General features: G+C 50.2%; 1 protein-coding gene across 3 annotated transcripts in view; it reads right to left on the bottom strand.

Moving 5' to 3' along the window:
* golga4 (golgin A4) overlaps positions 1-13,480 on the bottom strand; it is a 220,065-nt gene that overhangs the window by 43,776 nt on the left and 162,809 nt on the right. For all 3 annotated transcript variants that reach the window (XM_038809827.1, XM_038809826.1, XM_038809825.1), the window contains one exon: positions 9,434-9,544. In XM_038809827.1, coding sequence (XP_038665755.1) covers positions 9,434-9,544 — 111 coding nt within the window. The remainder of the gene's footprint in view (positions 1-9,433; positions 9,545-13,480) is intronic.

The following is a 13,480-nucleotide window of genomic DNA, read 5'->3' on the forward strand; positions in this document are numbered from 1 at the left end:
GAGTTGGAGATGGGAGAGGTGCGAGACCAACGTCCGTTGTGGCGGTTGGATGTGGGGTTGTTGGCGGAGGAGGAGGTGTGTAGGAGGGTCCGGGCAAGTATTGAGGGGTACCTTGAGGTGAATGATACGGGGGAGGTTCAGGTGGGGATGGTCTGGGAAGCCCTGAAGGCAGTAATTCGTGGGGAGCTGATATCCATCCGGGCACACAGGGAGAGGAGCGAGAGGAGTGAGAGGGATAGACTGGTGGGAAAGATGCTGGAGGTGGACAGGAGGTATGCAGAGGCACCAGAGGAGGGACTGTTGGGGGAGAGGCGCAGCCTGCAGGCTAAATTTGATTTGCTGACCACTAGAAAGGCGGAGGCACAGTGGAGGAAGGCACAAGGGGCAGTGTACGAACATGGTGAAAAGGCGAGTAGGATGCTGGCTCATCAGCTGCGTAAGCGGGATGCGGCTAAGGAGATTGCTGGAGTGAGAGATAAGAGTGGGAATGTGGTGCGGAAGGGGGTAGAGGTGAATGAGGTCTTCAAGGATTTTTACGGGGAACTGTACCGGTCGGAGCCAACGGGGGAGAGGAGGGGAATGGAGAGGTTCCTTGACGGGCTTTCTTTCCCGAAGGTGCAGGAGGAGAAGGTGGAGGGGTTGGGTGCGCCGATTGAGCTGGAGGAGCTAGTTAAGGGGATCGGGCAGATGCAGTCAGGGAAGGCACCGGGGCCGGATGGGTTCCCGGTGGAATTTTATAAAAAGTTTGTGGATCTAGTGGGCCCCTTGCTGGTGCGAACACTCAATGAAGCGTGGGAGGGGGGGACTTTGCCCCCGACGATGTCACGGGCGCTGATCTCGTTAATTTTAAAGAAGGACAAGGACCCCCAGCAGTGTGGTTCATACAGGCCCATATCTCTCCTCAACGTGGACGCTAAGGTGCTGGCAAAAATCCTGGCCACCAGGAAAGAGGACTGTGTGCCAGGGGTTGTGCACGAGGACCAGACAGGTTTTGTGAAGGGAAGGCAGCTGAACACGAATGTGCGGAGATTGCTGAATGTCATTATGATGCCGGCGATTGAGGGGGAGGCAGAGATAGTGGTGGCACTGGATGCGGAGAAGGCCTTCGATAGAGTGGAGTGGGGGTACCTATGGGAGGTGTTGGGGAGGTTTGGATTTGGTGAAGGGTTCATTAGATGGGTAAGGCTGTTATATGAGGCCCCGATGGCGTGCGTGGCTACGAATAGGAGGAGGTCGGAGTACTTCCGGCTTTACCGAGGGACCAGGCAGGGTTGCCCCTTGTCCCCCTTGTTGTTTGCACTGGCAATCGAGCCGCTGGCGATGGCATTGAGAGATTCAGAGAGGTGGAGAGGCTTGGTGCGAGGTGGAGAGGAACATAGGGTGTCGTTGTATGCCGACGACCTGTTACTGTATGTGGCGGACCTGGTGGGAGGGATGCCGGGGGTGATGGAGCTGCTAGCCGAGTTTGGGACCTTCTCAGGTTATAAATTAAACTTAAGCAAGAGCGAGGTGTTTGTGGTGCACCCTGGAGACCAGGAGGAAGGAATTGGTAGGCTCCCGCTTAGGCGGGCAGGGGAGAGCTTTAGGTACCTGGGGGTGCAAGTGGCCAGGGACTGGGGGACTCTCCACAAGCATAACTTTACCAGGCTGGTAGATCAGATGGAGGAGGAGTTCAGGAAGTGGGACATGCTGCCATTGTCGTTGGCGGGGAGGGTGCAGACCGTCAAAATGACAGTGCTTCCGAGGTTCTTGTTCCTTTTTCAGTGCCTGCCCATATTTATCCCCAGGGCCTTCTTTAGGAGAGTGACTAGCAGTATTCTGAGTTTTGTGTGGGCACATGGGACTCCGAGAGTGAGGAGGGTGTTCCTGGAGCGAGGAAGGGATGTAGGTGGGCTGGCACTGCCCAACCTTCTGGGGTACTATTGGGCAGCCAATGTGTCAATGGTGCGTAAATGGGTGATGGAGGGGGGAGGGGCGGCGTGGAAAAGAATGGAGATGGCGTCATGTAGAGGTACGAGCCTGGGTGCCATGGTAACGGCACCGTTGCCGCTCTCCCCTAAGAGGTTTACCACGAGCCCGGTGGTGGCGGCGACCCTAAGAATCTGGGAACAATGGAGACGGCATCAGGGGGAAACAGGGGCCTCGATGGAGGCTCCACTGGGTGGCAACCATCGGTTCATCCCGGGGAACACGGATGGGGGGTTCAGGGGGTGGCAAAGGGCGGGCATCAGCAAATTGAGGGACCTGTTTATTGGCGGGAGGTTTGCGGGCCTGGGGGAACTGGAAGATAAATTTGGCCTTCCCCAGGGGAACATGTTCAGATACCTGCAGGTAAAGGCGTTTGCTAGGCGACAGGTAGAGGGATTCCCTTTGCTGCCCTCGCAGGGGGCGATGGACAGAGTGCTTTCGGGGGTGTGGGTAGGAGAGGGGAAGGTGTCTGACATCTATAAGGTAATGCAGGAGGTGGAGGGGTCGTCAGTGGAGGAGCTGAAGGCTAAATGGGAGGAGGAACTCGGGGAGCAGATAGAGGACGGGACTTGGGCGGATGCCTTGGACAGAGTCAACTCTTCCTCCTCATGTGCGAGGCTTAGTCTCATCCAATTTAAGGTGCTGCACCGGGCCCACATGTCCGGGACTAGGATGAGTAGGTTCTTCGGGGGTGAGGACAGGTGCACCAGATGTTCGGGGAGTCCTGCGAACCACGCCCATATGTTCTGGGCATGCCCAGGACTGGAAGAATTCTGGAAGGGGGTGGCGGGGACGGTGTCGAGGGTGGTTGGATCCAGGGTCAAACCAGGGTGGGGACTCGTGATTTTTGGAGTTGCGGTAGAGCCGGGAGTGCAGGAGGCGAAAGAGGCCGGTGTCCTGGCCTTTGCGTCCCTAGTAGCCCGTCGAAGGATTCTGTTACAATGGAAGGATGCAAGGCCCCCAAGTGTGGAGACCTGGATCAGTGACATGGCGGGATTTATAAAATTGGAAAAGGTCAAATTTGCCCTGAGAGGATCAATACAAGTGTTTATTAACGATGGCAGTCTTTTTTGGACTTCCTGGCTCAGAGATAGGTAACTGGGTCAATAGCAGCAGCAACCCGGGGGGGGGGGGGGGTGCATTATTGTAGTGTTTATTCTGTAACTTTATAGTGTGTTAATATGCGTTGTTGTTAAAATGCTGGGTTGTTCATGGGGATGGGGCGAATGTATATGATTGTTAATATTATTGTTATTTTCGGTATTTTACTAAGGTGCGTCAATGTTGTATAAAATCAAAATTTCTCAATAAAAATGATTTTAAAAAAAAAGAAAACCTCTCCAAAGTTGTAAGATTGAGTAGGAGGCTGTCAGTATTTAAAGGAAATCAATCACACAAAGTGTCATGTAGATCGACTGACAACTCTCCAATCTGACAGGGTACAGTGCTGCTGTGGCCAGAAGCAGTACTGCAGCACTCTGCCTGGAACTAAAGTCCCAGGACAGTTGGAAAGGTAAGTCCTGGGGTTGGGAAGATAGGGGACACCTGGGCGGTTGGCGATGTCCTGGGTGGTCGGGAGAGGTGGGTTTCTGGTGTCGGGGCTGGGGAAGGGAGTCCCAGAACTCCAAGGTCCTGTGGGGAGGGCGCCCCAACTCTGAAGGGCCCTACAGATTGAGGCGATTGAGTGGCCACTTAAGGGCCTTAATAGCTGAAAGGGGTTTCCTGCCTGAGCCCCTGCCCGTGTATGCACACAATTGCATCTCGACTTAGGCGGACCGGTTCCCAGGGCAGAATTTATTTGATGCAGAAGAATATACAGTATGTTCCCAAAATGGAAATGTTAAGACTGACTTTCTCATGAAAGACATATCAAATTAATGCAGTCAGCATGTTTTAGCACAAGTTCATACCAATTACTACAATGCATGAGTTATAAAGATAGATCCTATAGGTGAAAGATAATCCAATTTTAATAGTTGCACCTGGTTTTGGATCCAAATCATATATCAAAAAGCTTCACTATAAAGTCTATTTCCAAGATATCAACTCACGTGCCAATCCCATTTCTTAAAAAATCAACCAATATGTGGCTTAATCACTTTGCATATTGCTTTAAATATCAATTTAGCTTTTAAGGTAGTCCTGAATTCAACTGAACTAACCTCTAAAATCTTGCTCATACATCTAGTTAACACTTTTAAAAGAATGGCAAGGCAAATTATGGATAAGGAGTAGGTCAATCGGGCCCTTGAGCCTGCTTAGCCATTCAATAAGATCTCGGCTGATCTGATTGTGGTCTCAATGCCACTATCCTGCGAATCCCCGAAACGCATGGATTCCCTTTTTAGTCAAGAATCTATCTCACTCAGCCTCAAAAATATTAAATGACCCTGCCTCTACCACTCCCTGGGGAAGAGAGATTACCGCAGACTCGTGAATCTCAGATAATTTTGTTTTCTGTAGCGATGTCTTAGATGGGAGATCCATTTTTTAAACCGTGTCCTCCAGTTCTAGTCTCACCCATAAGGAGAAAAATCCTTCCAGCATCCACTCTGTCAAGCCCCTCAGGCTTGTTTTAATCAGATCATGGGAGGATTATTTTCTGATTGGCAGGCTGGGATGAATGAAGTCCCGCTGGGGGCTGTGTTGGGGCCTGACCTTTAAAAAACTTTTACATCTTATATCAATAACTTAGATTGGTGTGTGTGTTTGGGGTGGGGGGGGGGGGGGGGGGGGGGGGGGAGGCGAATACGTGGTAGCTACGTTTGCAGTTGACACCAAGATAGGTAGGAAAGTTTGGAAAGAGCACATAAGGAGTTTGTAGATGGATATAAATAGGTTGAGTGAGTGGGCAAAAATCAGGCAGATGGAGTATAATAAGGGAAAATGTGGCGTTTGCAGCGTATTACTTAAATGGAGAACAAATGCTGAGGTGCTTAGGGATTTCAGTGTTCTCGTATATGAATCACAAAAAGTAAATATGCAGGTCCAGCAAATAATTGAGAAAGTTGATGGGATGCTGTCCTTCATTAATGCTTCAGTTATACAGCACTGGTGAGACCACGGGCTGCAATATAATGGGAAAGCTTCCAAGGGCGGGATTCACCGATTCACCGACCACCCCGCCGCGTGTTTTTGGCAGCAGAGGCGGCCCACAGGCGGGATCTACTGTCCCACCGTTGTCAACGGGATTTCCCGGTGACAGCACTCCTCGTCGCCGGGAAACCCGTGCACCGGCACAGGATAGGAATTTCCCACCAGCGTGAACAGCCGGTAAATCCCACCCGAACTGTTATTTGTGGTGTGGTTTGCTGGGAGTTTCCCACCGGCTCTGCCTGCGATATCCCCAACACTATCTAACCACATGAAGGGTCACCTTTTTGGGTGGTGGGGTGTTTCTCACCAGTTTAGTGCACACTTAAAATTATTTTCATCACTGGGGAGCTGAACTCAATGGCCAGACCGGCTCTTCAGAGATTGGGCCTCCATTTTGAAAGGATGCCTCAATCTCTAAGTGAGCTTGAGGGTCCCCCAAACCCCCTCACATAGAACATAGAATTTAGAGTGCAGAAGGAGGCCATTCGGCCAATTGAGTCTGCACCAGCCCTTGGAAAGAGCTCCCTACTTAAGCCCCACACTTCCACCCTATTCCCGTAACCCAGTACCCCCACCAAACCTTTGTTTTGGGAAACATATTTGGGCATTACACCACAATCGCTGCCAAATGAGGACACCCCGTTATGGGGACCCTGAAGACCTTTCCCACACTCCCTTACAGCCCCCCCCCTCGACTTCCAAGATCCCCACCCTTCAACCCCCCCAACCTCCAGAGAACTTTACCTACCTTCCCTGTACCTCCACTCTTCATATCTCCCTCCACCGTCCTTTCATGGGCATGGTCCCCCTCAGGCCCTGACCCTTGGGCACTGCCACCCTGGGAGTGCTTCTGCGGTGCCATCTGGGCACCTTCGCAATTCCAGGGTGGCAGTGCCACGGTGCTTGCATTCCAGCGGAGAGCAAGGGGGCCACCCTGCCCTATCCCTGACCATCCTGGGGCCTCTAACGGCACAGGAGACCACCCGGGTGCCATTCCATCTAGTCCACGTTTGTGTGGACCAGTACTGTATGTCGTCCAGCTGGGGATACCCTGGGGAGGCTGGTAGATCTCAGGAGGCCAATAGATCGGAGTAAGTATGCTGAAGTAGGTTTAAAACCTACTTAAGTGTGGCGCAGTGGTTAGCACTGGGACTGCGGCGCTGAGGATCTGGGTTGGAATCCCAACCCTTGGTCACTGTCCATGTGGAGTTTACACATTCTCCCCGCGTCTGCGTGGGTTTCACCCCCCTAAATCCAAAGATGTGCAGGTTAGGTGGATTAGCCACGCTAAATTGCCCCTTAAATGGAAAAAAAAATAATTGGGTACTCTAAATTTCTTGAAAAACCTACTTAAGCGTGCGCTGTCTAATCCCAACTATTGTGGGCAGAATTTTGGTCACAGCACTACGCAGGACGTAGGTAGATGCCGGAAGGCATCGTGGCTGCCGGGAAGCCTGCAAGAGGCTTCACCTTGCACCTACTGTCCACGTCGCTCTCCCGGTCGGGCGCAACGTGGCCGGTAGATTGCGCCCACATTTCAAATACTTTGAACAGTTTTAGTCTCCTTATTTTAAAAAAATTAATTTAGAGTACCCAATTCACTTTTTCCAATTAAAGGGCAATTTAGCATGGCCAATACATCTAGGCTGCACATTTTTGGTTTGTGGGGGTGAAACCAACGCAAACACGGGGAGAATGTGCAAACTCCACACAGACAGTGACCCAGAGCCGGGATCGAACCTGGGACCTCGGTGCCGTGAGGAAGCAGTGTTAACCACACTTTCATTGTGCCTCTTAAAAGGCCAACTCTCCAGAATTAAGTGGCCTGTCAGCAGGTAATTAGAATGGTTTATTTAATGACTGTATTTAAGTGACGCATACCTGACGAACATCATTAGGTTCTTCAGTTCATCCAGAACTTGGAAGTTCTTTTGCCTTCCTGTAAGACCTTAGCTATGAATTATCAGGTGCCTGGAGCACAGGTTGCACCAAAGCTGGGCATGGGAGTCAGGACCAGCAGGGAGGGTTGAGACGGGGCAGGCTTAGGGAGATGGGGATGACACACAAGAGAAGAGTGGGGGTAGACAGAGACAGGGCTGGGATGTGGTCAAGGAACACAGTGGAGTACTGAAAGGCTGGCCTGTGGCGAGATATATCAGGTTTTTCAAAGAAGAGTCAGAGACTGTTCTGAGGCTGACGGCAATGTTAGAGGGCTCTGCATGGCACGCATGTCTTGGTCCTGGTCTTGGGTGAGGAAGGCCTCTCTGGGCAGTGATAGTCATGCACAGTATGGTGTGCAGAGCATGGTCAATTAACTAAGGCATTTGGCCCTGGGGTTCAAATCATGGTAAGAAGTCTTACAACACCAGGTTAAAGTCCAACAGGTTTGTTTCAAACAAACCTGTTGGACTTTAACCTGACGTTGTAAGACTTCTTACTGTGCTCACCCCAGTCCAACGCCGGCATCTCCACATCATGGTTCAAATCATGGTACTGTGAGACAGAGGGCACAGCGACATTCAGGTGAAGCATCTCTGGATCTTGTAAGTTGGTAGTTGAAATGTCATGTAGGAGTATTGGGTGATCCTGAAAAGGGTGCATGTGACCCTGAGAAAGGAGGAGTTGAGCTTTGACAAAGGGTCATCTGGACTTGAAAGGTTAGCTCTTTCTCTCCTTCCAGATGCTGCCAGACCTGCTGAGATTTTCTTTCCCTTTTGGTTTCGGATTCCAGCATCCGCAGCAATTTGCTTGTATAAGGAAAGAGGTTTTCTAAAACCCAAAGGAAAGCCACCGCGAAGAAGGGGACGAGTGAAAGTTCACCATTGAGTGGAAGGGCCAGCTCGTCAACTGGAAGGGTTGCTGGATGGGGCCGCACTGTTCCTGGTAGAAACGATGACCGAGGTGATGGCTTTGGAACTTGAAAACCAGTTTGCAAAGCACATGGAGGTGATGAGGAAGGAGATGATAGCAGCATTGAAGGAACTGGTGGAGGAGGCTATTGCCCCGGTGAAGGCAGCGGTGTCGAGGACATTGGCCGAGATGCGGGAGCAGGGTGAGAAACTGAAGGGAGTGGAGGAACTCTTGTTGCAACCACAGCAATCAGCTCACCTCGATGGATGAGGAGCTGCAGAGGGTGGTGGAGGTCAACAAGGGTCTGCGGGCCAAAGTGGAGGACCTGGAAAACAGAGCGAGGTAGCAAAATCTGAAGATCGTGGGCCAGCCCGAAGGGGTGGAGGGTCCAAGGTATTTTGCCGAGGTGTTGGCGGAGCCATTGGGGGGAGGGAGAAGATCCAACCCGGTATGAACTGGATGGGGCTCATAGGCGTGAGGGCCTAAACCAAAGGCGAATGAGTCACCAAGAGCAGAGATTATTTGTTTCTGTAGGTACCGCATGAAGGAGAAGGTCCTGAGTTAGGCGAAGCAGAAGCGGGAGGTGCAGAGGGCTGGAGTTGGTATATATATATATATATATATACGCACAAATACATATATATAAATACATACATATAAATATTTATAATGTATAAATATTTATACATATTTTATCAATAAATAAATATAAAAATAAATATCTACCAGGACTTTACTGTGGAGTTGGCGAGAAGGCGGGCAGCCTTCGGCTGAGTGAAAACGGCACTTTATAACTGCAGTGTGCAGTTCGGCATAGTGTACCCAGCTATGTTGAGGGTGACCTACAACTTTAAAGACTTTTATTTTAAGATGGTGGAAGTGACGGAGGCGTTTGTGAAGGCAGAAGGACTGGGGCAGAAGTGAGATGTGGCACTGAAGATTGGTCTTGGACTGAGGGTGGGGGGGCAAGTGGATGAATGTATGTAGCTCTATTTTTTTTTTAAATCGCTTGTCATTATATGTGCTAAATGAGTTGAAGTTGCCTATATGGACAAGATAGGAGTGCGTATTTTCTTTTGCAATGATGGCGCTTTGGGGTTTGCGTGTTTACACTGGGATTGTGTGTTGAAGAGGATTATTTTGTTTTCCTGGGATCGGGTGGAGGGGGAGGTGATTGGAGGGGAGTGGAGCTTGGGCAGGGTCCTCCATACTGGCTAGCTCAAGCTGGCCAGTGAATGGGAGTGTGGTGGGGGGATGGGCTGAAGCCATTGGAGCCTGGTACAACAGGTTTTAATGGGCCGAAGAGGTGTGAAATGTGGGGGGAGGGACCGATACTGGGTGAGGTGTTTTCGAGAGGCAGTGGATGGGGGGATTCTGGGAAGGGGGGGTTCAATGGTAACAATGGGACGGGGTGGGCCATGTAATCCAGAGCAGCAAAGCACAGAATTATTTTGTCACAGCACCAATTTCAATGAAGTTACACTGTTCATTTTATCATAATAATTATTAGTCACATTACCTGTTCCATATTCTGACTTTCCGCTTTTAGTAACAGCTGATGTTGGGCTTGTAACTCCTCTAGTTGCGTCTGTATCTCAGTCACCTTAGCAGACATTTCTTCTTCCCGAGACTTAAAAATACCATAATTATTAAGTTACAATCACATTTATTCTTGAATATTTTACCATCTCTTGGAGAATAGGAGTGGAGAAAGAAAGACAAAGATGAGATTAATATTAGGTTTAAGAATCAAGGCAAAGGCAGGTGTTGCAATAAAGTACCAACTAAGTGCCTCCTGAAGGTGATAGGTGAAGATCAGACGGGGTTTCTTAGAGGGAGGCAGCACTTTTCGAACGTTAGGGGGATATTGAATGTGGTTATGGTACCTGCAGAGGGGAAGGAAACAGAGGTGGTTGAGGCATTAGACGCAGAGAAAGCATTGACCGGGTAGAATGGGGGTACTTGATGGCAGTTCTGGAGAGGTTTGGGATTGGTCCATGATTTGTGGACTGGGTAAAGCTATTAGAAAGGAGCCGAGGGCCAGCGTCGGCACAAATAACATCAGCTTGAGATACTTTTCTCTCCACCGGAGGACAAGGCAGGGATGTCCTATGTCGTCCCCCAGTCCCCCCCCCCCCCGTTTGCACTCGCGATTGAGCCATTGGCTGTCGCATTAAGAAGTTCGGGGGTATGCAAAGGAATAGTGGTTGGGGGGGGGGGGGGGGGGGGGGGGGGGGGGGGGGGCGGGGGGGAGAGGAGGAGGAGGAGGAGACACAAAGCATAGGGTGTCCTTATATGCCGATGACATGTTGTTATACGTGTCGGAACCGAGTGTGTCAATGGGAAGGAATGTTGGAGCTGCTTCGGGTATTTGGGTCTTTCTCGGGGTACAAATTAAATCTAGACAAGAGTGAGTATTTTGTGGTGCCTCGGCGGGGCGGGGAGGGGGGCTGCCATTCCGTAGGGCAGCGACTCAATTTAGATACCTGGGGGTGCAGGTTGCCCGGGATTGTGGGGGGGCTGCTTGGTACATTTCTAGTTTGGTGGGGAGAGTGAAAGCTGATCTGGCAAGGTGGGGTGGTCTCGTTCTGTCACTGGCGGGTCGGGAACAGGCGGTTAAAATGAATGTGTTGCCGCGATTTCTGTTTATTTTCCAATGCCTGCCAAAGGCATTTTTAAAAAAAAAAAGAGATTGAAGGAATGATTACCTCGTTCATATGGGGAGGGAAGGTGGCCAGAGTTAGAAAGGTTCTGCTACAGAGGGGAAGGCAGGCAGGGGGTTTGGGTCTTCTGAACCTGATGTATTACTACCGGGCGGCGAATGTGGAGAAGGTGCAGAGCTGGGATCAGAGAGATTGATTGCCAGTGGGTCAGAATCGAGGAGAGTTTGTGTAGCGGGTCGGGATTGAAGGCGCGAGCAACAGCGCTGCACCCGATGGCTCCGGGGAAATACTCAAAGAGTCCAGTGATAATAGCATCATTGAGAATTTGGGGGCAGTTTCGCCAACACTTCGGGCTGGGGGCAGGGACAAGGGAAATGCCGATTCGGGGGAAACCACAGATTTGAGCCAGGGATGGGACAGGAATTTTCGTAAATGGGAGAAGAAGGATTAAGACACTAAAAGATTTGTTTCTTGTGGGTTAGTTTGCAGGATTGAAGGAGCTGGAAGGCAAGTATGGGCTGGAGCAGGGGGAACTGTTTAGATACATGCAGGTTTGAGGCTTTGCCAGAAAGGAGATATAGAACTTCCCGGTGGAGTTGGCCTCCACATTGCTGGAGGAGGTGCTGACGACGGGGGGAATAGAGAAGGGGGTAGTGTCGGTGGTTTACAGGGCTATTTTGGAAGAGAAGACGACACCACTGGAAGGGATCAAAGAAAAATGGGAGGAAGAGTTGTGACACGGTATGGAGGAGGGGTTATGAACAAAGAAAAGTACAGCACAGGAACAGGCCCTTCAGCCCTCCAAGCCTGTGCCGACCATGCTGCCCAACTAAACTACAATCTTCTACACTTCCTGGGTCCATATCCCTCTATTCCCATCCTATTCATGTATTTATCAAGATGCCCCTTAAATGTCACTATCGTCCCTGCTTCCACCACCTCCTCCGGCAGTGGGTTCCAGGCACCCACTATCCTCTGTATAAAAAACTTGCCTCGTACATCTACTCTAAACCTTGCCCCTCGCAACTTAAACCTATGCCCCCGAGTAATTGACCCCTCTACCCTGGGGAAAAGCCTCTGACTATCCACTCTGTCTATGCCTCTCATAATTTTGTAGACCTCTATCAGGTCGCCCCATAACCTCCGTCGTTCCAGGGGCTGGTTTAGCTCACTGAGCTAAATCACTGGCTTTTAAAGCAGACCAAGCAGGCCAGCAGCACGGTTCGATTCCCGTACCAGCCTCCCCGGACAGGCGCCGGAATGTGGCGACTAGGGGCTTTTCACAGTAACTTCATTGAAGCCTACTCGTGACAATAAGCGGTTTTCATTTTCATTTCATTTTCCAGTGAGAACAAACCGAGCTTATTCAACCACTCCTCATAGCTAATGCCCTCCATACCAGGCAACATCCTGGTAAATCTCTTCTGCACCCTCTCTAAAGCCTCCCCATCCTTCTGGTAGTGTGGCGACCAGAATTGAACACTATACTCCAAGTGATGGGAATAGAGGGATACGCACCCCAGAAGTGTAGAAGATTTTAGGTTCGACGGGCAGCATGGTTGGCGCGGGCTTGACGGGCCGAAGGGCCTGTTCCTGTGCTGTACTTTTCTTTGTTCTTATGCACGTGAAACTGGACCCGGGCCCTCGCTGGCCATATTCGGGGTGTCAGACCAGCTGGGGTTGGAAACAGGTGCGGAGGCAGATGTTGTAGTCTTCGCCTCGTTGATCGCCCGAAGGCGGATCCTGTTGGGATGGAGATCAACCTTATCATCCTGTGCCCTGGTGTGGTGGGGGCACCTATTAGAATTCTTAACTCCTGAGAAGATTAAGTTTGAACTGAGGGAAAGGATGGAGGGGTTGTACAATTCATGGGCATTACTCATTATGCACTTTCAAGAATTGGATAACATCGAACATGGGGGAGGGGAGGGTTGAGTGGAGGGGGGCTGTATGTGTTAATGGTGACTATGGGTGATTCTTTTTTGTTATTTGTTTATGTTAACATGAGGGCTGCTGTTTGGGGGAGGGGATGGGATTGCTGTTGTTGATATGGGGATTGACATTGTATTCGTTACTGCTTGTTGTTTATTGTTGGTGAGGTTAAGTTTCGGAGAAAATGTGAAAAAGGTGGAGAATAAAAATGCCAGAGGACTAAATTATGAAGGTAACATTGAAAACCGTAACCACTTTAACAGGAATTGAAGTGCAGGCATTACAAAGTATGTGAATATGAAGCAGGATGGAAAAGATTAATCCGGAGCATTATTTCAAATTTAATTATGGCTGCAGGACAATGAGAAGGTGCTAGAAAGTGGGGAATGACCAGCTCAGGACTGATGTAAACATAGAACATAGAACAGTAGAACATAGAACAGTACAGCACAGAACAGGCCCTTCGGCCCTCAATGTTGTGCCGAGCCATGATCACCCTACTCAAACCCACGTATCCACCCTATACCCGTAACCCAACAACCCCCCCCTTAACCTTACTTTTTATTGGGACACTACGGGCAATTTAGCATGGCCAATCCACCTAACCCGCACATCTTTGGGAGGAAACCGGAGCACCCGGAGGAAACCCACGCACACAGGGGGAGGACGTGCAGACTCCACACAGACAGTGACCCAGCCGGGAATCGAACCTGGGACCCTGGAGCTGTGAAGCATTGATGCTAACCACCATGCTACCCTGCTGCCCCTTAAAGTAGAAGCATTTCACATAAACAGTAGTTAGCATCTGGTATGGTGTCTGATAGGCTATGATTCCATGTCCTTGTTTGTGAGCTCCATATGGACACAGTTGAAATAAAGTTGCTTGTGCTTTTCTTTCACAACCATTTCCATTCGTATTTCCAGTCTTATTTACTAGCTTTTTTCTCAACCTCCAAAACACATTTTTGAAC

The sequence above is a fragment of the Scyliorhinus canicula genome, chromosome 10 (assembly GCF_902713615.1).
Source record: "Scyliorhinus canicula chromosome 10, sScyCan1.1, whole genome shotgun sequence".
In the NCBI taxonomy this organism is placed as follows: Eukaryota; Metazoa; Chordata; class Chondrichthyes; order Carcharhiniformes; family Scyliorhinidae; genus Scyliorhinus; species Scyliorhinus canicula.